The sequence below is a fragment of the Citrus clementina genome, unplaced genomic scaffold, assembly GCF_000493195.1.
Source record: "Citrus clementina cultivar Clemenules unplaced genomic scaffold, Citrus_clementina_v1.0 scaffold_4, whole genome shotgun sequence".
Taxonomy (NCBI): domain Eukaryota; kingdom Viridiplantae; phylum Streptophyta; class Magnoliopsida; order Sapindales; family Rutaceae; genus Citrus; species Citrus x clementina.
In genome coordinates this window covers 22,774,976-22,800,485 of record NW_006262274.1, presented here as the reverse complement: position 1 = coordinate 22,800,485, position 25,510 = coordinate 22,774,976, and the positions used below count along the sequence as shown (strand labels likewise).

The following is a 25,510-nucleotide window of genomic DNA, read 5'->3' as shown; positions in this document are numbered from 1 at the left end:
ACAACTACTTTTCCGCATCTTATCACTTCGCTTTTACTGGCTATGGCTGCATACGGCTACACTTTCATAAGAGCAACAAATTAAGCACGGAATCAAAAGATTCTTTGCCGATTAAATAAAAAAGGATCATCGAATTAATAAATTAATTAGTTAAACCGTCCAATTATAGACATACAAATAAATAATTTTTTTTTTGTTTTTTTTTTTTGTTGTAGAAGCTTTTAGTTTGCTTGATTTTGATTTGGCGGTGGATTTGATTAACTCTTGTGATCGTTGTACAATTAATTAGAAAAATATTGTTTATTAGTGTGTTTTTTGTGATCTTCCTAACTGCGTTAATTAGGAAACATAAATGAATTGAAATAAGCATACAGTTTGGTTCGTGCTCAGGAGTGGCGTCCATTTCTTTTTGGCATGAAATCAAAATGGTACTAAAACTTGCCAGAAGTGTAGTAGCTGGCATTGATTTGATGTGCTTGTAGTGATATGACTATTAACGACATGGGTCAATTCCAATTTGATGAGCATCATGCATGGCAGCTATACTTCAACTAGGTACAGAAAAGACAACAGATCGAAGCAGACATATATTGCAAAACTTGGCCAGCTTCAGCTTGTTATTCTTCTAGTTGGGATTTTACAAGATGGGTTTTAGAATTTAGATTCGTTTCCTGTGACTTTGTTTGCCAGCAATGAATCCTCTAATTAGAGTTGGTTATTGCACAAAACTGTTTGTAAAAAGATTTGATTATATTCGATTTAACAACAGATAGCAAAATAAATTGTTGTCAAATGAAATATTATCCAAAACAGATCGTTTATAAGGGAGTTGATCAAGTGCCAGCGCCAATGGAAGCTTGATATAGGCACAGTCGCGCACCATTGTTCTCGTTTGTAAACATACTGAGACATAATGCTGCTACGTGTGAATGTAGATGCGTACTTTATACTTCTGTAAACATCACTACCACTCTGATAGAAACTCTCTCTAAATATTTATTCGGTATAATTTATTTAGTTCCTATTTAAAATTAAAATGACATAACTTTTATGTTATATTTGCTCAACATTAATTCCAAACGCATTCTTAGTGTACAAATAATGCTTTGGCTAAAACCGGACTATAGTTAGCTTTATTTGAAAAGTATACAGTTAGTTTTACTTAATTTAATTTATCTGAAAGTAATGAATTTACATTTACAAGTTTAACTGAAAATATATTGTTTTGAAACTTATTGACTAAAGAATTAAGTGCAACTCTTCTCATAGTTTCCTACACTTTAAAAGTTAAGTACCATCAATTGCACGTGTGTAAATTGTTTGTACTAGCGAAGCTCAACATTCAGAACAGAATCGTGGTTGAAGGGAGTTCTGATTTTCCTGAATTGTTTTCTTAGTAAGGATGAAAAGTAAAAGAAAAATTAGAGAAAACTGAGAGAGTTGAGATTAAAAAAAAATGTTTTATTCAAATGCCCTTAACTTGTTTAGAACCGAATGAATCTATGTATTCCGATACCAATTTTTTTTTTTAACTAAATTACAAAGTGACTCTGTCTCGTGATAAGTTGTATACAAATTATTGTCTATCCATATATGATAATTATTTATAATTATTGCTTCATTCACATATATATGTGTAAGGAGCCAGTCTGTCTAAAGTTTGACTCAGCATACTGGTCAATGAATATCTTTGCAAGTATGGACTCCACGCAGAGCCATTCAAGCTCCACAACAAACCTATCAACGCAATTACGAAAAAATTTAATAATAAAAAAATAGGGAAATTACATTTTGATGTGTGCATAATTCAAAGAAGAGAAAAGGACATGGACCTTCTAGATATGTCAAAGTTGACACAGCCCTACTTCAAGAAAAAATGAAATAGACACGGCCCATATTTAAGTGAAGCTTTAGGCCCACGCCTAACATGGCCCACTTTCATCTTCCGCTTCACATCCAATTTTAAATAGCTATGGATAATTGGGCCAATTGTCATTGCCGAAGACGTGTACCATAATGATACATAACAAAATATTTATTAAATCAACAATTGCCTCAAACCCTCAATTATTATAAATTTTTTTTCGGAAATTAACAATCGCCTCAAGAGTTAATTATTAAACATAAATTAAAATCTTATTCTCTAATAATTCCACGTTATATTTCAACGGTCGTGAGCCAAAAAAAAGCCACGTTATGTCTCATAGTCCTTGTCGGCTGCCTCTTTTCACGTACCTTCATCCCACGTGTTTGGGACACGTGTCAGTACCTCATCCATTGACGTACTACTGGAAGGTACCTACGATGCTGCTTATCCCCATCTCCAGAAACACCCACGTGTCCTTTGATTACGTGTCACAGATCTACTGAGCAGTCAGTTTGTTGTTTGTAACGTAAAGATCTAAATTTCCCATAACGACAAATAGGATACCAACACGTGTCCGGTTATACTCCAATTCCTATATATAGGACTAAAACTTGAACTACCGTTTCCTCATCAAAGCCTAAACGAAAAAAAGCACAAAATCAAAATACAAAAAGTCAAACTCAAGACTTTTCGCTTGGATTTGTCTCCTGTTGTTTATGACAAAAAAACTTTACGGTTTGGGTCGCCGGGTACTGACATTTCCGGCGGTTCATCCATGTGAATCCATTTCTCCATCAACGCTTCTGATCTCACTCATCGATCTTGCCCACGATATCTGTACTTACAAATCCGAATTCTTTTCAACCAATAAACGAAATGCGCTCAAAGCGATTCGACAAGTTCACAATCTGTTGATATTTCTTGAAGAATTGCGGGTCGAGTCGGCGGATATTCCGGGTTCTCTAGTCATCAGCTTGTCGGAGCTGCATTTGACCTTCCAGAGGATTCGTTACTTGTTGGAGGATTGTACTCGTGAAGGTGCCCGACTATGGATGCTAACGAAATCGGATCGGGTTTCGAATCAGTTACGGCTGTTTATTCGGGCCATTGGTACGGCTCTGGATGTTTTGCCACTGGCGGCGATCGATGTATCAAGTGAAGTGAAGGAGTTAGTTGAGTTGGTGATGAGGCAAGCGCGTAAAGCAATATTTGAAACTGACCCAGATGATAAACGGGTCTTAAATGATGTGATCCGGATCTTGGGTCGGTTTGAGGATGGGATTCGCCCGGATAAGAGTGAAGTAAAACGGGTTTTGGATTATCTTGGGATCACAAAATGGAGTCAGTGCAATCAGGAGGTCAAGTTCTTGGATTCAGAAATTACTATTGAGTACTTGAATGTAGACAAAAGAAGCGAATTGGCACTTTTGAGTAGTCTAATGGGGTTCTTGAGCTACTGCAAATGTATAATGTTTGATCTTGTTGACAATGAAGCTAGTCAACAAGTTAGCAAGAAGTGTTGCAACAATATGCTTGGTGGCTTAACCCCAGATGATTTTACGTGTCCAATTTCTTTGGAGATCATGAAAGATCCAGTGACATTATCCACTGGGCATACTTATGATCGAGCTTCCATCTTGAAATGGTTTAGAGCTGGGAATTCTACTTGTCCCAAGACAGGTGAGAGGCTACAAAGTAAGGAGTTACTGGTTAATTTGGTTCTTAAGAGGATCATTCAGGATTGGTCTGTTGATAACGGAGTTTCTATTGCTGAAGAATCATTTCACAAGAATCGGGATATTACAAGGACGGTTCTTGCAGGGAGTTTGGCAGCTGAAGGAGCTATGAAATTGTTAGCTAATTTTATTTCTAACAGGCTTCTGGAGGGAACTAGTGAAGAAAAGAATAAAGCAGCTTATGAGGTCCGGCTTCTCACCAAATCTAGCATTTTTAACAGGTCTTGTTTGGTGGAAGTTGGTTGCATTCCAAGTTTATTGAAACTTTTGTCATCAAAGGATTCTTCAACTCAAGAGAATGCTATTGCTGCTTTGTTGAATCTGTCAAAACATTGCAAAAGCAAGAGCATGGTAGTGGAGAGTGGAGGATTAGATTTTATTGTAGATATGCTAAAGAAGGGACTGAAAGTTGAAGCTAGGCAGCATGCTGCTGCGACACTGTTCTACATTGCTTCTATAGAAGAGTACAGGAAATTGATTGGTGAAAATCCAGAGGCTATACCAGCTTTAGTGGATATGGTCAGGGATGGAACTGATCGTAGCAAGAAGAATGCATTAGTGGCAATATTTGGTCTGCTAATGCACTCTGGCAATCATTGGAGGGTTCTTGCAGCTGGTGCAGTTCCTTTGCTGCTTAATCTTTTGACTTCTTCTGATAGCGAAGAATTGATTACAGATTCACTGGCAGTTTTAGCAACTCTAGCGGAGAAGCTTGATGGGACAATAGCAATACTGCACCATGGAGCTTTGGATATGATAATGAAGATTTTGGATTCTTGCACCTCAAGAGCAGGGAAGGAGTACTGTGTGTCTTTATTACTGGCTTTATGCATCAATGGTGGTGCAAATGTGGTTGCTCTTTTGGTGAAGAGCCCTTCACTAATGGGATCATTGTATTCCCTACTCAGTCAAGGCTCATCACGCGCTAGCAAAAAGGCCAGTGCTCTAATTAGGATCCTTCATGAATTCTATGAAAGACATTCATCTGGCTCAACAACTCCAGTTCTTCCTCAGGACCGCTCTGTCCATGTATGGTAACCCACATTTTTACGGGTTATCTTTTTTTATTATTATTATACTTTACAGGAACCTGTCTGTCAATCCATGTAAATACACACAGTTGTATAGATTGTTTGATTTCTTTCCTGTTTGAGTTTGTGCATTAGCTCGGGTTTTTAAGAGCTAATAGCCAATCAGCTTCTCCTTTTTTTTTTTTTTGACAAAGCTTTGTACAAAAAAATACTGTTGTATTGCGATTCTTCTCAAGTTCGATATTAATAAGAGCGTGTTAATTACACTATTGCTTCTTAAATTGGCAATAGAAAAGAACGTCTGTTGTCCATTTGTTCATCTCGATCCATCAATGCAGTTGTGATGACTTCGATAGGAATTACTGGTCTTTGAAATATCAAGTGCCTTTTCTAGTCTTAAGACCACTTGCTCCATGGATGGCCTTTGCTGCTTAAGCCCTGTGCACGACAAGGCTAGCTTGAACACGAGGTCAAATGCTTCCACTGAGTACTCTCCGTTTATTTTTGGATCAGCAAATTTGGCTATGTTGCCACCTCTCATGACGAATTTTGCCTAAAGAGTAAGATGTGGGTCACGAACCGTGAAACTTAAAATTGGAAATTTAATTTTTAAGAAACAAAATAAGGTTCAACAGATATAGAGGAAGTCATTCCTCACCATTTTATCTAGAGGCATTGGTCTGTTGTCGCCCAAATTTATGACCCTCTGCCCTGAAAGTAGTTGTAATAGAACAACTCCGAAGCTGTAAACATCTCCGGAAGTGCTTACATGGTGGTTTCTTCTGTACTCTGGATCAACATAACCAAAGGTTCCTCTCACTTCTGAACTCACATAGGACTGACCAATGTCCATAACTTTCGATAACCCAAAATCCGAGAGTTTTGCTTGAAAGTCAGCATTGATAAGAATGTTCGTGGGCTATAGGATGTACATATGAAAAAAATAATTAAATAAAGATTGGGAATAGAAAGTAAAATATATGATGCCTGCCTCCAAGAAAAAGTTTACCTTGATGTCTCTGTGAATTATGCAGCCTTCTGGATAAGTATGGAGAAACCAGAGGCCTGTAGCACTATCAATTGCAATCTTAAGTCTTTGGATCCATGAAAGAACTCCAGCTTTACCTGTTATTCTTCAACTGTATCAGTTGGTCTCCAAGCAAGGAGAAAAAAAAAAGTAATAATATTGTTGAGACTGGAAATAAGAACATACCATATAGCCATTCTGAGAGGTTACCGTTATGGCACAACTCGTACACCAGGAAACATTCATTGTGGTCCTCACAATAGCTGAGCAAAGCCACTAGGTTTGGGTGTTGGACATGAGATAGACTTCTAACTTCCCTGACAAATGTGTCTACATATCCGTCACTAATAATGTGCTTAACTGCAACTTGTTGACCATTTGAGAGTATTCCTTTATACACTTTCCCTGGTGGTAACAGAAGAATTTGAGAATGTCTAAGTTTTAATTTTTCAAACTAACAGCTTATCTCCTCTAAAAGTTTCTAGTCAGTAACATCATGGATTGTTGCATAATTCCTATGCGCCACTAATTGCAGATACTAGGAAGGTTCTCACCAGCTACCCCCTGGCCAATATAGTTTGATGCACTGAGATTGTTTGTGGCTGAATAAACTTCCTTAATGGCTATCTTAAGACAGCTGGATTCCTTCGAAAGTGATTCATCTGATGCTGTCAAGTAAAACAAGAAGGTCAGCTATTTACAATTAAGATGAACTCCGAGCTAGTTTAAAACTATAACTGCAGATTACCATCTTTTCCTTTTAAAAGACCATTTTTGATCCTTTCTCTCAATACAATCCATGTTGCAATGGCTACTATTACTGCAATTACTGCTACGCCGCCAATTAGAATCAACAGACCTTTTGTTATCAAGAAAACTACTCAAGTCAGTCAGTGTAAAATGAAACCCAAGAAATATGGAAAACAAAGCTTTTGCTGAAATCTGTAAGATACACAGTTTAGGCTGGCTTTTGACGGGCTATAGATATGAATCTTACGATTACCTGTGCTTGCCTTGATATTACTACTACCTGTGTTTCCTTTTTCATCTGCCAATAATATGAAAAGATCGGTCAAGTTATTAAGGTTAAATTGAACGATGATGCATTAAAGAATCAACAAACTAAGTTCAGGAAAAAAGTGAATCTCACAATTACAAAATATATTACCTAAGGCAAGAGGCTGTTCCTCCAGGCATTTGAAAACAGCTTGTATCCACTTTGCATTATCAACCCAAATCCCTACTAATGTCACTAAAACTGCAAATCTACAAACATCAGCTGTAGCCTTTCCATTATTTAAATCATCATCTGATGGTCCACCAATGTCTTCCCACCCTCTTAAACATGCCGTGCAGGCCTGATCAAATCTGCCATCGGAGCTTAAATTCTTACATCCTTCGGCTAAAATTTTCAAACTATCACTCAGCTTATTAACAATACCCTCAACGGTGTAGTCAGAACAGCCACCTGCTCCACTAGTTAGCTTCTCAATGTGGCAGCCTAAAACATCCTTGTCAAATTCCTTCATTGATGCTAAGCAGTTGCTTTGCTCTGTTGAATTTAAAAATATCTTTCCGGTTAGATTGGCCTGCCGGCCCAATGCACGTAGGTAATCATCGAAAACTGCTCCACAACAACTCCTGTTGATAAAACCACCCCAATTGCCCAATTCACAATTTGAGTTACTTCTTGAAGAGAACTGAATATCAAGAATGCAGTTGTTGTTTGAAATTTGTGACAATGAACCATTCAGGGTGATCAGGAAGATGAGGATGTAGAATAGGGAGGATGGTAAAGCCCGATACTTAATTTTGTCACACATATTGGAATTTCAGAATGGACTTAGCTGCATGCTGAGAAAACAGGATTAATTCTTGAAAAATGTTAGAACTGGGAAAGCCTGTGTGTTCGGCTCCTCTGTTTCTGTCCAAGCTAGGATGTCCAAAAGTGAACCTTGAATGAAGAATGAGGACCTTTTCGTTCCTATGCTACTGGAAAATGAGTTGTCGTAGTAGAGACAAGAAGCCTCACATTGTTGATTCTCAAGTTGTAATAAATATGATTAATTAGTCCTGTAGTTATTTAACTCATAGATATGTATGTGAGACAAATGGACGTTGCCCAAAAGATAGTGCAAAAGCTTAATCATGTATATTCCGGCAGAAGAAAAGATTCAAAATGTATCGCCTAGCGCCACCACTTCAAATGAAATAGCAGGCCGATTTTAAGTTGTAATGAAAAAATATATTGATGGCCGGACATGCAATCTCCAAATATATATATATATATATATGCATGCTGGCATTGTGAGTTTGTCATTGATATATGCTGTAATGGATAGAGGACGGTCAGATCAAATGGATTAATTAATAAGATTGGTTTTGACTAGAAAGAAACTGTAAAAGAGGGTGCATAATTTGAAGGCAATTTAGTCTTTGTTCTTGATATACTAATTGCCACCACACGAGGGGACCGCTATAGAACACGATGAATGATCCCAAATGAGATCTCTGATGGGTAAAGTATAATATCAACAAAGTCCCCCTCAAACCTTCTGTAGTCACCATGATGTCAAACCTCCGAAGAATTTCATAGTCAATTGTTGTTCGTTAGTCGTTGCCACTTGGTTTGGCCCATTTTGGTTTATTACTCAACCTTTTCTATTTGTTATTTTATTGATTAGGTGATCGTGGAACCAATACAAATTTTGACTAAATTAAATTTTTAATTCTCCTACACGTGCCTCAACAGCCTTTTGGTAAATATGAATAATATTTTGTTGTTCTTTGTTGCTATAGATGAATTATTGGCATGGCGCGGACCAATGGATGTGCTTGTCAACTTCCAAAACGACGTCATTTCATTGATCCGAATCTCTCCAATCTGAAAACCCAAGTCTTCTTCCAAAATACAGAATATCTCACAACTTAGTATCACGTGAATCCCACCCACTTCTGACTTCCCCCACCCCTTGCCGATGGGTCTGTCCGTAAAACCCGAACCCGGATCGGAGTCCGAGTCCTCTCTTCTCCTCGGAAACTCAACAACTGTTCATCAGAAGCCGCCACCAGACACATTCCACCTGGCCTACATTATCTACTTCACCCTAGGCCTAGGCTTTTTACTTCCATGGAACGCTTTCATCACAGCCGTCGATTACTTCTCCTACCTCTATCCAGAAGCATCCGTTGACCGCATCTTCGCAGTCGCTTACATGCTCGTTGGCCTCTTCTGCCTCGTGATAATTGTGTTCTACGCGCACAAATCGGATGCTTGGGTCAGAATCAACGTGGGCTTGGGCCTGTTCGTGGTGGCTTTGCTTGTGGTGCCCGTTATGGACGCGGTTTATATCAAGGGTCGGGTCGGGTTGTATGACGGGTTTACTGTAACGGTGGGGGCTGTTGCGCTTTCGGGTTTGGCTGATGCGTTGGTCCAAGGTGGGTTGATTGGGGCCGCTGGTGAGTTGCCTGACAGATACATGCAAGCTCTCGTTGCTGGCACTGCTGGTTCTGGTAAGTTTTTATGCTGTTATTAGTGTTAGGAATTTGAGATTTCTCCCAAGATCTCTTGAGTAATTTGTCAAGCAACAAATTAATAAAAAAAATTAAATATAGAATACACCAATCACACAATACAAGATTTACGTGAAAAATTCTAAATTCGAAGGAAAACCACCGATGTTGTGGAGAGACAATCAGAGAAAAAAATATTTACCATGTGTAAAATAATTACAACTACACTCTTAGAAATAATTTTCTCTCCTCCAAATCTTAAATACACTTAAAACTCTCAATTTAAGAGTAATTATATTCAACTATCAAATTCTCTCTACATATAAGAGGAAATGAATTCTTTGGGATGATAAAACTTGTGAAAGGCTCTCCTATTTATAACCAAACGGATAGCATTGTTCAAACTGCATTACTATTTATGTCTTTCATGCAGTGTTACTGTTCACATTGCGTTAATGTTTATAACGCGTTACTGTTCAAGCCGCGTGGTCAAACTGTGTTACTATTTACCGCGTAGTCAAACCCTATTTGCAACAATTAGTCATTTCTGGTTTTAATGCGTGAATTCTTATGCTTGCTAAATCATATGTTGGCTTTTTAATAAGTTGTAAATTAACTCGGGACATGATGTGAACTTTCCTGTTGATTACGTACAAGTAGATCATGCAATGAACAGCTTTACATTAGTAGCCCATATAGAAGTATGAAGAACTGGATTTTGCATTGTACCAATTGGAGCTCAAAGTGGTATTTAAACTAACTCAAGAAAACTTCAGATGGAGATTATTGAAGCAAGTTTTTTATTTCTTGTAGTCGCTTCTTTAAGATACTTGTGCTCTTTAAAGAGCTGAGGAATTGGATGGCTGGTTAACTTTTTCAAGAAACTTCATTTTTAACTGGTTTAAGCAAATTCTAAGAAGACAAGACTCAACAGAGCTCAAGTACTGGTTTGGTTTTAGTTGTATGGCTTAGTTATGAAAACCACATGTTATGCTAGAGCCGCAACAGCCAACAGGCAACAACTTAACTGAGAGTGTATATTATATTTCAGGAGCTTGGTATGAGTTGGATAATTATGGTGCTAACTTTTATGTGAATATTGTTATTGTTGATCCACTGTAGGGATCACAATTTTAGATGTGCTAAGAATAGTGTGCTTCTAATGTGAAAACTGAGGCCCCGTTTGAAATTGAGGTTGGGCAGTAGCTGCTCTGGCTTTGAAGCTAATTTGATTTGATCCAACACTTGTATAATGAAAAACTTATAATGTGTTTGTTATTTTTTTATCAAAATTATTATTTAAAATCCATATTTACCACATACTGTCAACTTTTATTACATAGTTATAGTTTTTTTTCACAACAATTGTGGCTTAAAAGCTAAAGTATCTCCATACCAAAGAGGGCCTAAGAAGTATTATTAATTGCCCTATGATGTGAGTTGAAGACTCTTGTTAAAGTCACTATCACGACTTTTAGCATTGTTGAGTGCAGGTGTGCTTGTTTCAGTTCTTCGAATCTTAACCAAAGCTGTATATACACAAGATGCAATTGGTCTGAGAAAAAGTGCAAACCTCTACTTTGCAGTTGGGATTGTGGTTATGGTCATATGCATTGTCTTTTACAATGTGGCACATAGACTTCCAGTCATTAAATACCATGAAGATCTGAAGATTCAGGCTGTAAATGAGGAGAAAGAGGAGAAAGGTTCCCTTACTGGGTCTATGTGGAGATCAGCTGTGTGGCATATTGTTGGGAGAGTCAAGTGGTATGGGTTTGGGATCCTCCTCATCTATATTGTGACATTATCAATATTTCCAGGTTATATAACAGAGGATGTGCACTCTGAAATTCTCAAGGATTGGTACGGGATCATCCTGATTGCTGGCTACAACGTGTTTGACCTAGTTGGTAAATCATTGACTGCAATTTATCTCCTTGAGAATGAAAAGGTTGCAATTGGTGGTTGTTTTGCTAGATTGTTATTCTTCCCCCTATTCTTGGGATGCTTGCATGGTCCCAAATTCTTCCGTACAGAAATTCCAGTGACATTATTAACTTGCCTTTTGGGGTTGACCAATGGCTACTTAACTAGTGTATTGATGATTTTGGCCCCTAAAGTTGTTCAATTACAACATGCTGAGACTGCAGGAATTGTGATTGTGCTGTTCTTAGTTCTTGGTCTGGCTGCTGGGTCGATTGTAGCTTGGTTCTGGGTTATCTGATGTTTTAAGCTCTTTGTATTTGTATTTCGCAATTGTACGACATAAAGAACTCGCAGACCTGCTATTGTTGCCGACAGTTCTTACTACCGTTGGCTTGGCTTTCATTACCGGTGTGTTCAATTTGTAAAGCTATGTAAACTTTGTTTAATATAACTGTCAAATACATACGTTTATTTCCTCTACGGTTTCTCTGTTTCTTAATAAGATATTTCTATTTCACTAACTAAAATGGAAAATTTCCCTTTCCCACTTCATCTATCATATAAATTTACAAAATTATCGGGTGAGGTGACATTCTGAATCAGCATCATAGCCACGAAATGAGGAATTTAATGAAGTTAAATGAATTCACACCTCCACCTATGACGGGAAAAAGATTGATCGCATTTCAGGCCTTGCCGGGCTCAGAGATTTGGCCACAACTCAGGAAGGGAATGAGGCATGCGCATGTCAAAAGATACATGAAGCGTGATGATGTTATTATGTCGATGATGATGGGGCATGGGCAATGGCCATCTGGCTAAGCTTGGGACAATTATCAGTCACGAGGAGAGAGACCTGAGACCCAGCTTCTTATACTTGGAGAAGCGTGCTCCGTGCGGTGCCATCAACAAAACGAAAGAAAGATTGATATTGCCACGCCAACAGAATCAACACTCAAAATGACGTCATCCTCTATTAACTTCCGTTGCTAGTCACAAAATGCGTCCTCGTTTCTCCCACCACCCCACCTTCCCACGGAGGTCATTTCCGTCATTTCGGCCCAAAGTCATCACGCTACTCTCTCTCTCTCTTTCGAGAGTCCCGAGAGAGGAGCCCAAATGTCTCAGCTTCGGCTCTACACATACACAAACACGACACCGAGGGAGAAGAGAAAAAGAGAATCAAAGTTGCTTTCGTGTCCACATCACTTTCGCTCGTTTTCTCATTTTTATCTTCTCTCCTCTCTCCCTCGAGCCTTCGATCTTCGATTCTCTCACCATCATCACTTCAATTCACCTAATAATTATTACAGTCGGTTTTACGCTGCTACAATGCGCCTATGTGCGCTGAATTAAGACTCCGTTAGTTCGAAAAAGTGGCGGCGATGGAGCTCAACAGTAACGACTCCGACACCAAGCCTCAGGGTAGTCGTTCGAAGCCGTTTGAGATCGATCTTAACGAGACGCCACTCCCTTCTCCTCGCGAGACCCCCGTCGCAGGAGCTGCCGTTGATGTCTCTTCAGCTCCGGTGCTGGCCAGGAACTCCGGTGAGGGGAGTCGTATCGGTGGTGGAGGTGTTGGACTTTTGGACATCAATGCCTTGCCGCCGTGTGAAGAAGAAAGTAATGAACTTGTTAGCTCTGGGTATGATGTTCTAATTTTGGTCAATTTTAACCTTTGGATTTCATATTAAATTGTTTAGTTGTAATTTTGAATTTCTTTGGCTTCCTTTTCGCGCGTTTGTTTTTTTATTTTATTTCCATTTAATATGAGAAAATTTAGGACTATTTGGTAATCCAGCTCGGCTAGTTCTTGTTAGTTATAACGTGAACTCAAAATTTTGATTAGTTTTGATAGCAAGTAAAGCTGTGATATGTTCAAGGAGTAATTTAGTAGCTGATTTCGATAATTACATTGCTTAAAAAGGCCAACTTTCCCGTAGAGCAGGCTAGTTGCTAAATTTTTACCTTAAAACATATCAAAAGAAAGCAATGCTATACTAGTTCAACTTACATGCTGCCATTATAAGATAGCTAGTGTTGGGTAGTGGATTCTTTGTTTCATTATTCTTGATTCTCTTGGATTGAACATAAATCAAATGCAAGTTTTGTTTTTCTTCAAAGTTTTTATTGTTTATTTTGATGGCATTTGCTTTAATTATACTGCTTGTAACAATGTGAATTTGTTGACACTTGATGCTTATATGGCTTGTTTTTAAATTTTGTAGAGTGCATTCTCCATGTGATACTTCTTTTATTTGCAACTCAAATAATGCCCCAGCAACACATTCAAATTTGTTGTATGTGGGGAGTCAACTAGATCATTTGAAGGCTTCTGGCAGTATAGCAGGTTTTGTTAGGTCGGGCTTTGAAGATATAGTGCAACCAAGACTGATATTTGGCAGAAATTTCAGAGAATCAGATCAGAGTCCTGTACATAGAGAAAGGGTTTGGGCTAGTGGTAATTCAATCCCCAGGACATCATATCAGAATTACTACGCTGTGAATGGAAATAGGTTTGATTCAATGTTTGATGTTCCCTGCCATCTTGGGTTGGTATCAAATTACCGTTCTGTGGAATCACAGGATAGAAGTGATGGGTTTGCTTTGGTGCAGAAAGGATTGCATTTAAACCAAAGAAGAAAGGAGTCCTTGATATTGTCCCAAGTTAAGAACTTCAGAGAATGTCAAGAAAATTCAAAAGGCAATTTTGGTGGAGAGTTCTTCTCAGGTATTCAAACTGCAGAAATTCAAATTCCAGCCTGCAATTTGAGGAGTAATTTTGGAGCCACACAAGTCAACTTAGAGGAAAATGTTGGTTGTGACTCTTTGAAAGTTACTGTAAGTTTGTAATATTTGATCCCTTAATTTCATTCATTAGGATCATACTATCATTTTTATACTTTTGCAATCAATTGTTTTCAGCATATACTTTAAGACTTCATATCTTATTGAACTGCCATCCCAGGTCGGACTTCCTGTTGAGTTTGAAGACTTCTGTCTTTTAGCTGTGGGTGAGGTTGATCCCCGACCCTCCTACCATAATTCTAGCCAGATTTGGCCTGTAGGTTACAAGTCCAGCTGGCATGACAAAGTTACCGGATCTCTTTTTGTCTGTGATGTCTCTGATGGTGGTGATTTTGGTCCACTGTTTAAAGTTAAACGATATCCGTGCTCCGCTAAACGCATCCCCACCGGGTCAACAGTCTTCTTGAGGCCAAGTCTTGAGCCACATGATGGTAAGAGCCTGGAAGGAATTGAGGGTACGGTTGGTCTGCATGATGATGAGAATACAAATATTCAGATGATACTTTCAGATGATAGTCCTCCACATTTGGGAAATGATAACTTGTCCGATTTTGGGATTGACCTTGAGCAAGCTTGTAAATCTCAAACAATCAATGAAACAAAGTCCGACTGTCTTTCAAAAATTGCTGGAAGACCTACATCTGATTATATTGTGCTGGATGATGACATTGGAGAATTTTTGGTGGAAGGGAGATCATCAGCTTCTGTGTGGAGAATGGTATCACAAACTTTGGTACATGCTTGCCGCAAGATATATGAACAGACTGGTGTATGTAAGTTTCGTTGCAGGCATGATGTATTTAAAATATGGTCCTCCTACTTTGTCTCAGTGAGTGAGGAAGCAACTGAATCTTCTGATTCATTATCCAAGTTTTGCTGTTTATCTGGCCCTGTGAACATCCCACATCTCATCAGAAGCAATGATGAACTTGAGACTTCTTGCAAGGCATTAGTGAAGTGGTTAGATCAAGACAGATTTGGATTAGATGTTGAATTCGTGCAAGAGATTGTAGAACAGCTTCCTCGAGTTCGTGTATGTGCAGAATATACATTCCTGGATAAAAGAAGGGACTGGTCAACATCACAAACTGTAAGAAGTGGGTTTCTCCGGGTTAGAAGAAAGAGTAATACTTATGAGAAAGCAGCAGACCGTCATGTATTCGAAGGTTGTCAAAGACCAAGGGGGCAGGTGCTTGAAAACCCTGTCATGAAGTCTTACTTTCCTCCTGGAAAGCCACTAAGCTCAAAGCTTCCGATAGAATTAATAGGTGATGTTATTCAGGTATGGAATTTCCAATGTCAAGAATCATGACTTCTAGCAATCCAGTTGAAACATTCTTATTGTCAAAAAATGTAGTCTTAACCACTTTACTTTTATTTGTTTAGTCTTGGGAGTTATTGTGGCGTTTCTCTGAAGTTTTGGGACTGGAGGAACCCTTATCATTCAAGGAACTTGAAGAAGAGCTTAGAAATGGCTCTGCCTTCACTCTAAGGAGTTCTTCAACTTCAACCATTGCCCAAGAAATTGGACAGGCACTTATTGCAGAGGAAATGGAGTCTTTGAGGGAGGCTGCCCATGTCAGGCTAGCATCTAATACCGGCAGTGGACGCACCAATGTAGGTTTGGCAAATGTTCTCTGTTCACTGCTGATACTCTTACTTGGTGAACTGCAGTCCAAGGTTGCAGTTCTTGGAGATACTAGTTTTGATGGCACAGAGTCCAAGTCAAGAAGGAGGAGGAGGAAAGATGCAGAAAACTTGATGTTTGCTAAGAAAATAATGCTTGATTTGCTCCCAGTGAATGTTCTTACTTGGCCTGAATTAGCCAGGAGATATCTTTTAACTGTCTCTTCTATTGAAGGCAACCTTGATACTGTGGATTTTCTGAACCATGAGAGTTGCAAAGCACTTAATTGTTTTCAAGGTGATAGTGGAACAATCCGTAGTTCTCGCCCAGGAGTGGCCGGAATGGAAGCAGATGCACTGGTAGATTGACTTTCATTTCTTTACTATCTTGTGAGAATGTTCTGTGTCTTTTTTTTTTTAAAACCTTTATGAGGTAATAGAATTCTTCTCTGCTTCTTTCTTTTTCTTTTTCCTCTGTAAATGTGAGTGACTAGATATTTAATTTCGTTTAATCATTTTGCCCTACCTTACGTGCATAAAATTCATTGTGCTCCAATGAAAATTTGTATTGCATATGCATTAAATGAACCAAATTTACTACCCTATGTATTCGGGATGAAAAGTTGTCAATTTTGGAGATATTGATGGAGCTGATGAGATCAATATTGATTGTTGATCTGGAATGAATAATGGAAATTAATATCAACCTTTTAAAGAACTATAATAAATCATAAGAAAATTCATTGCATGATCCTATTATATTATGAACAATAAAATGGTTGTGATGTGGTGATTTTAGGGTACAAAAGAAACTGTCAGGTCTTATGTGAAACACAAACTTATGTCATGGTATTAATTTATATAAATACTCAAATATGTTGATGTATTTAGGTTCCAAGTCGTCAATAGAAAGGATGTCTTGTGATAAAATATCTGGCTACATTAAAAATGGTAAACCTTACTACATTATCGAGATGTCATCTACCTTAGTGGTTAAGTTCTGTTATGTGAAGGAGAGATTGAAAGATTAACTTGTCAGAAGGGGCAGAAAGAGATACAGAGATGAGAAAGGGCTAGCCATTTTTGTAGTTTGTTTACATCATTGCTGAAATTAAAGCTTAAATTTTGAAAGGAAAATAGAGGCTACCCTTTGGACGTCATCATCATAGCTGCGAGAGAGGATAATAATTCCAAGTATTAAGTTTGGTAAGCATATGATTTGCTTGCTTGTTTAGTCAAATCTCTGGGTATATGCAAAATGTGAACAATTTTTTGACGATTTGGGAAAATGCTATTTAATTCTTGATATCTTAGATCTTTAATGTCTATCTTGTAAGTTGCCTGTAGTGGATGTCATTCGAGATGTTGGCTGTGTGGACAAGTTTCTTTTCGCGGACTATAACTTTGTCAGTGTTCAATAAATGAAAATATAGTTTTTTTATTTGAGTTTTCCTCTTTGACTTTTACCATGAACATTAATTGCTCTTGCGTGTCACCATTTGGTTAATGACTGCTGAATTTCTAGTTAATTTAATTTCCTTACATGTGGTTGTCTCTATTTCCCCTGATGAGGTATCGATAAATTATTGCTTTTTATTTTATTTTATTTTTTGCCTTTCTTTTTGTTTGCTTTGCACTTTTAGTGGCAGGAAACCACATTAAAGAAAACTGCAAATATGGAAAGTACTTAATGGCATCTGAGTGAGGCAATCATGTGCATTATCTACAATACATTTTGGGAACTCAATGTAATTCTGTTCCATGAAAATCACATATCCTGTGTAGTTGGTCCCGTTGTTGATATCACAGTTCTTGAGGACCCATTCACTTCTTTTCTAGTTAATATTGGTGCAATCAAATTATCCTTTCCCCACTACCTTCCCACTCCTTAAAAATAAATGAATAAATAAAAAAAGCCCATTGACATTGTTTTCGTAACTCAAAAGCAATGTTTAACTCTGTGATCATTTTCCTAGGCTTTTGGTCTTTGCAGCTCACATCCTTCATATTTATACTGATCTTTCCGGTAATTCCTTTTCTAGAACCACTTTTCTGGTTGCAATTTGGGCTGTGCTATTGCCCAAAATTGTAGTTAATTGTTATCTAGTAAGTGAACTGGCTGGACAGGTGGTACTATTACCCTTGCATCATGGTGAATGAGCTCTTTTGATATGTTGTATGAGATTGAATTATGACACAAGTTTTAGAAACTAGATTCAGTATCTGCACATCCTATATTTTACCCCCTATCATTTGCTTGAACGGAAAAGATGATAAAGTAGTCATTTGTGTGGCACAGTTGCCTTTTCATTTACCTTCACTTATTCTTTAAAAGCAGTATTTCAATTAGGTTTTCGGTTCATGTTCCTTCAATTCACTATTATTGCAATATCAGATGCTTATATTTGCTCCACTAATTTTTGTGACTCTCAGCTGCTTGCAGAGGCTACAAAGCGAATCTTTGGTTCATTGAAGAATACAAGTGGTCCTTTAAGTGTGCATTACAATGACTCTGATGCAGTCGGTGCTCACGAAACAGTTAAGGTTAACAACAGTGGAATTCCTGGGTGGGCGCAGGTTCTTGAACCTGTAAGAAAACTACCCACTAATGTTGGAGCTAGAATCAGGAAGTGTATCTATGATGCTTTAGATAAAGATCCTCCGGAATGGGCAAGAAAAAGACTGGAGCACTCAATAAGTAAGGAAGTCTACAAGGGAAATGCTTCAGGGCCAACAAAGGTGCTTATCATCTCTATCATTTTAGTTCCCGGGGGGGGGTGGGGGGTTTCATTGTGCTTTTAAAATTTTACTTTTAGTATTTTATTTGGGGTGGAAGTTTGAATTGTGATTTTTTCTTTCTTTTTCAGAACTATTTAATTACCTTTAATACTACGTAGATACAAATCAGTCAAATTTTAAATCTTGCTACTGTGGTTGACTTTATGAAGCTACAATTGTAGAAATTAAAATTCAAAAAAAAAAAAATTCATCATAGCATGCTGGTTGGGTTTTGAAATTCTCTGTAATTGACCCATGGCATGCTGGAGGGTGGTCAGCCGTGTATGATCTTTATTCAGTATCATGCTTCGGAAAAATCTGCCTCCCATCTTTGAACCTATCTTTAATGACTCATTAATCTTTGTTATGTTTTTGTAGTGACTCAAAGATTTTTAAAGAGTTTATCTTCTGTAAATTTGGCCTTTGGAAAAAATAGGTTTTCTGCAGATACATTTGTGATGCTTATAAGTGTTTTGCCGTTCTAATAGGGCTTCCTGAAGAGTTGCTTCTTGCACTTTATTAATATTTCTTTGTTGTCAAAAGATCCCTTCTAGCTGGTTTTAGTAAGTGAGTCCCTAAGCTTGTTATTCATTTATTACAGAAAGCTGTTCTATCAGTATTGGCAGACGTGTGTGGTGAAGATCAGCCGCAGAAACCTACTAGGAAGAGAAAAAATAGATGTTTTACTTCTGTGCCTGATGTGATCATGAAGCAATGCCGAAAAGTGCTTCGTTGTGCTGCTGCTGCTGATGAAGAAAGAGTATTCTGTAATTTGTTGGGAAGAACACTTCTTAACACTTCTGATAATGATGATGAAGGACTTCTTGGATTTCCTGCAATGGTGTCTCGCCCCTTAGACTTTAGAACTATTGATCTGAGATTGGCTTTTGGGGCGTATGGTGGGTCACATGAAGCTTTCTTAGAGGATGTTCGGGAGGTATGCATTGTGTTACCTAATTTGTTTGACTTAGTTGGCCCTACTTGTTGTCTAGCACGTCTGTCCAATTTTGCATGCAGAGATTGATTTTCCTTTTTTACTTACGGTTATTTGACAGACATCCTATCTTTTTTCGTCAGTTGATTTTGATGCATAGTTTCAGACAATATGGTTTTTTAATAGTGTCTCTGTAATGCAAAGATTAATTGTACATTGTTTTCTTTTGGCAGGTTTGGCATCATATTTGTACTGCATATAGTGATCAGTCTGATTTACTGCAGTTGGCTGGAAAACTATGTCAAAATTTTGAAGTACTATATAAAAAAGAGGTTTGTTGGTATCGCTCTACCTCTCCCTAAGTATATGAATACACTTCTTATTATAGCTGTCATGTTGTAATTGTCCATCTATATTGTCTTTTATAAGAAAGTTCAATTATTGCTTCCAGTTATGCAGGAGCTATACTGGTAGTTGAAGCATTTTTAGGAAAGCCTTAATGCAAATACTTGCAATGTATATCTTTGGAATTTTTTTTTTTTTAAAAAAAGTCTCTAAAATACTTGCAAGACCAAAAGGATGAATATTATGCTTTCTCATTAGCAAACAGCATGTTAAAATTGTGCCGCTTCAATTCATTTTTTACTTTGTTGATGTAAATGCAATACGATAACCTAGCTGAAACGAAAAAATTAAAGAGAACAAGAGAGAGAAGGAAAGAAAAGACTGCAAATGTATTGCTGATTCTCTCATTAAAATGCCTCTTGAGTTGCAAACCAATCTTTCTCCAAAACTAAGATTTTCATTTTGGAAAGAATTGACTGTTGAATCTGCAAGACATCTTCTGATTGGAAACTGGTTTGGAGTTGCATTTTAACATAATTTATAACAAAATTGCTTCAAGTAGGTTTAATGATGTATAAATTAGATAAAGGAGGTGCTCATATAGTGAATCCTCACCTACATTTCTTGCACAAGGAACAATATTGCTTTTCTAGCCTTCCTATTTTACTAGGGTTGGCTAAATGATCAAATATTGCTGTCAATAGTAGGTTGAAATCAACATATGTCTGATGTGCTTCAATTAACTAAGCAACTTGATTCTTATTCTTAACCACTGAGGATTATTTTCTAGGTTGCATTTTTTCTTATTTTGCTACAGCCTTGCCTGTGGCAACAAAATATCCCATCTAGTGATGTAGTTTCTGAAAATCCACGTCTTTTGCTTCGTGTGCCTCACTAGCTTGATATGAAAATTCAGCCATCGTTATGCCTACAAGTGGAATATAAACTGGGATCCTTTTCTCCCTCAACCTTCATCCTCTTTGTGTTTGTGTGTGCGCGTTTTTGTGATACGTGTGCGTGTGTGTGCTTGCATTGGCGTGCATGCATGAATGTGACAAGAAGGCCATTCCTTTTCTTTCCCTTATCTTGTGTTGAGCATATGTGCACACATAAGCGTATATGCATTTGTGTTGGGAAAAAAGACTTTTTTTTTCTTTTTTCGATAAGATGAAGGATTGTTACAAGGAGTGGACCAGCTGTCCACTAAGAAAGCAAAATAATGAAAACTTTTCTGTGCTAAAAAAAATATACCAATCACTCCACTACAATACTGGACCAGCCTAAACACTCTCCCAGCTTAGATGAATGAAGAAAAAAGATGAATCTTGGAACTTCTTAGAACTGAAGCCCACAGCAAAGCTGGAAGACATACTCTATCCCACAATTCTTCAATGTTTATCCGCATATTACCCAAAACAGAGCTGCCACAGCACATTTCCAAAGAGTTTTGGTCTGTTTTCCTTCACCAAAAGCAAAGGAATTCTCTGTAAGTATGGAGTCACAAGAATCCAGTATGACCCACAAAATGTTAGCCTCTTTACACAAACCATTCCACAACTATGAGGCCATAAAACAACGAAGAAAAAGATGATTTGAAGTTTCTGCAATTGTTTTGCACTTTACTTCATAGAATCTTAAAATACTTGATGTAATTCTTGCTTTAACATGATCGTACCTGCTGCAGGTTCTCACCCTTGTTCAGAAATTTGCTGATTATCCCAGCCTAGAGTGCTTAAATTCTGAAGCCAAAAAAGAGATGGAGGATATTCTAGAGTCTGCAAGTGAAATTCCCAAAGCTCCTTGGGATGAGGGGGTTTGTAAAGTGTGTGGTATAGATAAAGACGATGATAATGTTTTACTGTGTGACACATGTGATTCTGGGTATCATACATATTGTTTAACACCACCTCTTACAAGAGTTCCTGAAGGAAACTGGTATTGTCCTCCCTGTCTCAGTGGCAACTGTAAAAATAAGTATATGTCACAAGTTCCTCACGTCTCTAGTAGAATCCCAAAAAGGAGACATCAAGGTGAGTTCACTTGTAGGATTTTGGAGGAAGTGTTCCATTTGGCTGCAACAATGGAAATGAGAGACTACTGGGATTACAGTGATAAGGAGGTTTGTCTATGATCCTCTTCAATTTCTTCGTTTATCCGAACGTACTCTGTTTGCTGGTTTTGTATCACCTTAGTTATATGCATTGCGTTCTATCGACAGTTAAAAATTTTAATTTCTGCTCCTAATTTAAATGCTGTTTTGGGCTTCAGTTTGCACAATGCATTTAAATTTGACACTCATTGATTGAAGAATGATGATATTATACCTCATCTTCAGTAACCAAAATGATCGCACATCTGTTTCCATGGACTGGTTTTTCTTGTTTTGTAAACACACGCATCTGATGTGTGTAATAGTCAGAAACTAAGCACACTTCTTGTTATGATTTGTACAAATCCTTGGTATTTACTCTCTCGGTTATAGTTTTACAGCGTCATTGTGTTCAAAGTAATAGAGTGAGAGGCATTGGATTTACCTGAACTTCTAGTTTGTCTTGACTTTTTACTTTTACCATGTTTGTTTTTCCCTTTTTTTCACTTCTTTCTTTTCCTTTCGATGCAGAGGATATTCCTTTTAAAGTTTTTGTGTGATGAGTTGCTGAACTCAACTAACATTCGAGAACATTTGGAACGCTGTGCTTCTGTATCTGTTGATTTACAGCAAAAAATTCGGACGTTGTCCTTGGAATGGAGAAACTTGAAATTCAGAGAGGAAATTCTTGCTGGCAAAGTGGCAAGAGACAAGGCAAGTGTCCTTAGTGGTACTGGAAAATGTGGAACAGAAGGGGTTGCTACTTTGTACCCACATTATGGTAAATTGATGAGGCAGCCTTCTGGTGGAGGTGGCTATTTCTCATCCTTGGCCAGTGATCTGGCGCTTTCGGAGGATGGTCTGCAGTTAAATGAGTCTAGAAAACTGTCTTGCTGGTTTAATTTGAAAGGCATCTCAATGAGACAGCCTAGTTGCAGTAGGAATCAAATTGGAGAGGCTCCTTATACTGAGTCTCAAGTACATCAAGAGTCTGAGAAAGATAACATAAGAGTTGATGATCTGCAGTACGATGTACCTCACTCTGCTTCTCAACCACAAAAACAAGACACTGCTGGAGAGTATGCTACCTGGAGAAACAAAGGACAGGATTTAGAAAATGGTCATACAAGTGGTCCTCTGCAGCCTAATTGTGAGGCTTCTCAAAGCCACTTTTCGTCAGATCACACAAATGGAAACCAAGTGGCTGAGCATCTATGCGTAATGCCTATGAATCCTGAAAATATTGTCCCTGGTCATCATAGCATTGTTCAACATGATATGAATGAGCCACATGCCCATGATCTAAAAGGAAGCGTACTTAAGAATGAGATTGCTGTTTTGCAGGATTCAATTGCTGGTTTGGAATCGCAACAATTGGCAGTATCTCTGCGGAAGGAATTGTTGGGGAGAGATTCTGCTGGACGATTATATTGGGCTTTCTTTAGGCCAAATACGTCTCCATGGCTTCTCGTTGATGCAACTACAGTGTTAGAGCAGGAGAGAATATTGAAAGAGCATGGAGATTCATTGGCTAATTCTCCATTTGAAGAAGAGTACAATGGAATATCAGCATCTTCTTCATGGTTTTCTTATCAAAGTGATACAGAAATTGAAGAACTTATTCAATGGTTGTCTGATAGTGACCCAAGAGATAAAGAACTGGCAGAGTCCATATTACGGTGGACAAAGATTGGATACAAGGACTTAAAAATTGCGGGAAATCACATTGAGGATGAAAGTGTTCCAAGTTCTTCAAAGTGCAGAAAAAGTGAAGCCACTGTGAAATCTAGTGGGCTTGTGACAAAGGCTTTGACTGTTTTGGAGGAAAAGCATGGTCCTTGCTTGGAGCCAGAAGTTCTCAAAATGTCAATGAAACTGGATACGAATTCTGAATTAACTTGCAAAGAGAGAATGTACCGCTGTGAGTGCCTAGAACCTGTATTGCCTACTAGATTCCATTGCCGCAGGTGCCACCTGTCATTTTCCGCTAGGAATGAACTTGAGGAGCATAATGATGCTAAGTGTATTTTGAGTGCAACTTCTTCTCAGAACAGCAAGGAAGATGATGAGCGAACAAAAGGGGCAGGGACGATTAGGACTGAGACCTTACAGGCTGAGTGCATGGAAACGGCGGGAAAAGGTATGTCTCAGAGTTTAAAGCATGGGACTGCCATGGGGTCATTTGAAATTCCAAAGGAGTTTGCATGCCCTTTTAACTTTGAGGAGATTAGTACTAAGTTTATCACAAAGAACTCTATTAAGGAATTGGTTCAGGAAATAGGACTTATTGGTTCAAATGGTGTTCCTGCATTTGTGCCAAGCACATCACCATATCTCTGCGACCCCTCTTTGAAATTAGTTGAGATGTGTAAAAATGAGATCAATCGGGGTAATAAGTCCACAAATTTGGAAAATTTGTTTCAATATTCAATAGTAGGGGACATGGTATCCGGTTTGGAACATGATAACATTTCAAACAACTCATCCAGAAGATGCACAGTGAGTCACAATGATGATGATGTGCTAAAATGCAGAAGACTAAATCCCAATTTCATGAATGAAAAAAGAGATCAATCATTCAGTTTGAGTCTAAAACCGGGGATTGGTAACAGTTCTATTGTCCGTGATACTTCATTGATGCCGCTTATGGGAAGGGGTATTGAAATTCTTAGGCAACTCAAAATCAACTTGCTCGACATGGATGCTGCTGTTCCAGAAGAAGCTCTTAGATCTTCAAAAGCTTGCTGGGAAAACCGAAGTGCCTGGCGTGCATTTGTCAAATCTGCCAAGTCAATATTTGAGGTCTGTATGTTTTACTTCACTTCAAAAATACTCATTCCCCACTTTGGTTGAGTGTTCAATGGACTTGAACTACCAAGTCAAATTTTCATTTATTTGTTTTCAGATGGTTCAAGCAACCATTGTATTTGAGGACATGATCAAAACTGATTACTTGAGGAATGGATGGTGGTATTGGTCTTCACTCTCTGGAGCAGCTAACATTGCAACAGTTTCTGCTCTTGCGCTTCGCTTGTACACCCTGGACGCTGCCATTGTTTACGAGAAGCATTCTGATTCTATCGAAATTCAAGAGCATATTAGTCAACCAGATAAAGAAACTTCACCGTGTAAAGATTCCAAAAGTAACCCAAAACCCAGCAAGGCAATCCTGAAAACACAAAGTTCAGATCTAACCGAGTTTTCCAAAACAAGAAGCAAGTCAGGCAAGAAAAGGAAAGATTAGGAGGATAGATATTGGGGGACACATCTCTCATTGTGTGAGAAACCTAACCTTACTCGAGGCTATCATGGTGACATGGTAGAAAGCATGCCACATTGTTTGGAATTCACTTCCCAACCTTTTAGTAGCTGAGTTGTTGATGGGCTTGGAGTGGGGGGTGAAAATTGACCTTTGCTGCCTCCTTGTATGTATATATGTAGTCTCACAAACTAACCTATATGTTGGGTTAAACTGGAGTTCTAGGGATCCTGTATGCTGATAGGTTTAATTGGGTTCTGGTATAGTGGCCCTTGGGGACAGGCTTCTGTTAACTTTGGAGAGGATGATTCTCATCCCTGCTTTCTGTCAATTGATACAACATCGTGTGTAAAGTCAATCGATGCAACATCATGTATAAAGTCAATTTATGTATGTGTGGAAGAAGAGGGATGAGAGATGAATTAAAACTGTTGTATGTACCATTCGTTTATGCTTATTCAGCAGCTTGATTGTGTGCGATTCTTATTAATCTAGGTTGCTCAGTGCTCTCAAAACGAATTCGGGGCCTGGGGCACTGAGCTTGGCGTCGACAGTTAATACAGGCAAGGGT

At 38.2% G+C, this 25,510-nt stretch overlaps 4 protein-coding genes across 4 annotated transcripts; 3 read left to right on the top strand and 1 right to left on the bottom strand.

Moving 5' to 3' along the window:
* Nucleotides 1–2,509: 2,509 nt before the first annotated feature.
* Nucleotides 2,510–4,749, top strand: LOC18043996 (U-box domain-containing protein 18). The gene has a single exon (XM_006438357.2). It carries the CDS (start codon nt 2,584–2,586, stop codon nt 4,639–4,641), a length of 2,058 nt encoding a protein of 685 aa, XP_006438420.1. The 5' UTR covers nt 2,510–2,583; the 3' UTR covers nt 4,642–4,749.
* Nucleotides 4,750–4,950: 201 nt separating this feature from the next.
* LOC112099197 (probable serine/threonine-protein kinase PBL28) lies at nt 4,951–7,484 on the bottom strand. Its single transcript, XM_024186323.1, has 7 exons — nt 6,830–7,484; nt 6,665–6,709; nt 6,216–6,329; nt 5,848–6,066; nt 5,644–5,759; nt 5,293–5,553; nt 4,951–5,187 (listed from the first exon to the last, which is right to left on the bottom strand). Exons 1-7 carry the CDS (start codon nt 7,482–7,484, stop codon nt 4,951–4,953), a joined length of 1,647 nt encoding a protein of 548 aa, XP_024042091.1.
* Nucleotides 7,485–8,454: 970 nt separating this feature from the next.
* LOC18043995 (equilibrative nucleotide transporter 1) lies at nt 8,455–11,580 on the top strand. The gene is made up of 2 exons (XM_006438356.2): nt 8,455–9,174; nt 10,668–11,580. Exons 1-2 carry the CDS (start codon nt 8,640–8,642, stop codon nt 11,396–11,398), a joined length of 1,266 nt encoding a protein of 421 aa, XP_006438419.1. The 5' UTR covers nt 8,455–8,639; the 3' UTR covers nt 11,399–11,580.
* Nucleotides 11,581–11,620: 40 nt separating this feature from the next.
* Nucleotides 11,621–25,375, top strand: LOC18044227 (methyl-CpG-binding domain-containing protein 9). The gene is made up of 10 exons (XM_006438353.2): nt 11,621–12,745; nt 13,329–13,941; nt 14,069–15,190; nt 15,295–15,894; nt 17,968–18,273; nt 18,914–19,249; nt 19,480–19,578; nt 21,276–21,710; nt 22,212–24,482; nt 24,586–25,375. Exons 1-10 carry the CDS (start codon nt 12,486–12,488, stop codon nt 24,922–24,924), a joined length of 6,381 nt encoding a protein of 2,126 aa, XP_006438416.1. The 5' UTR covers nt 11,621–12,485; the 3' UTR covers nt 24,925–25,375.
* Nucleotides 25,376–25,510: the final 135 nt, after the last annotated feature.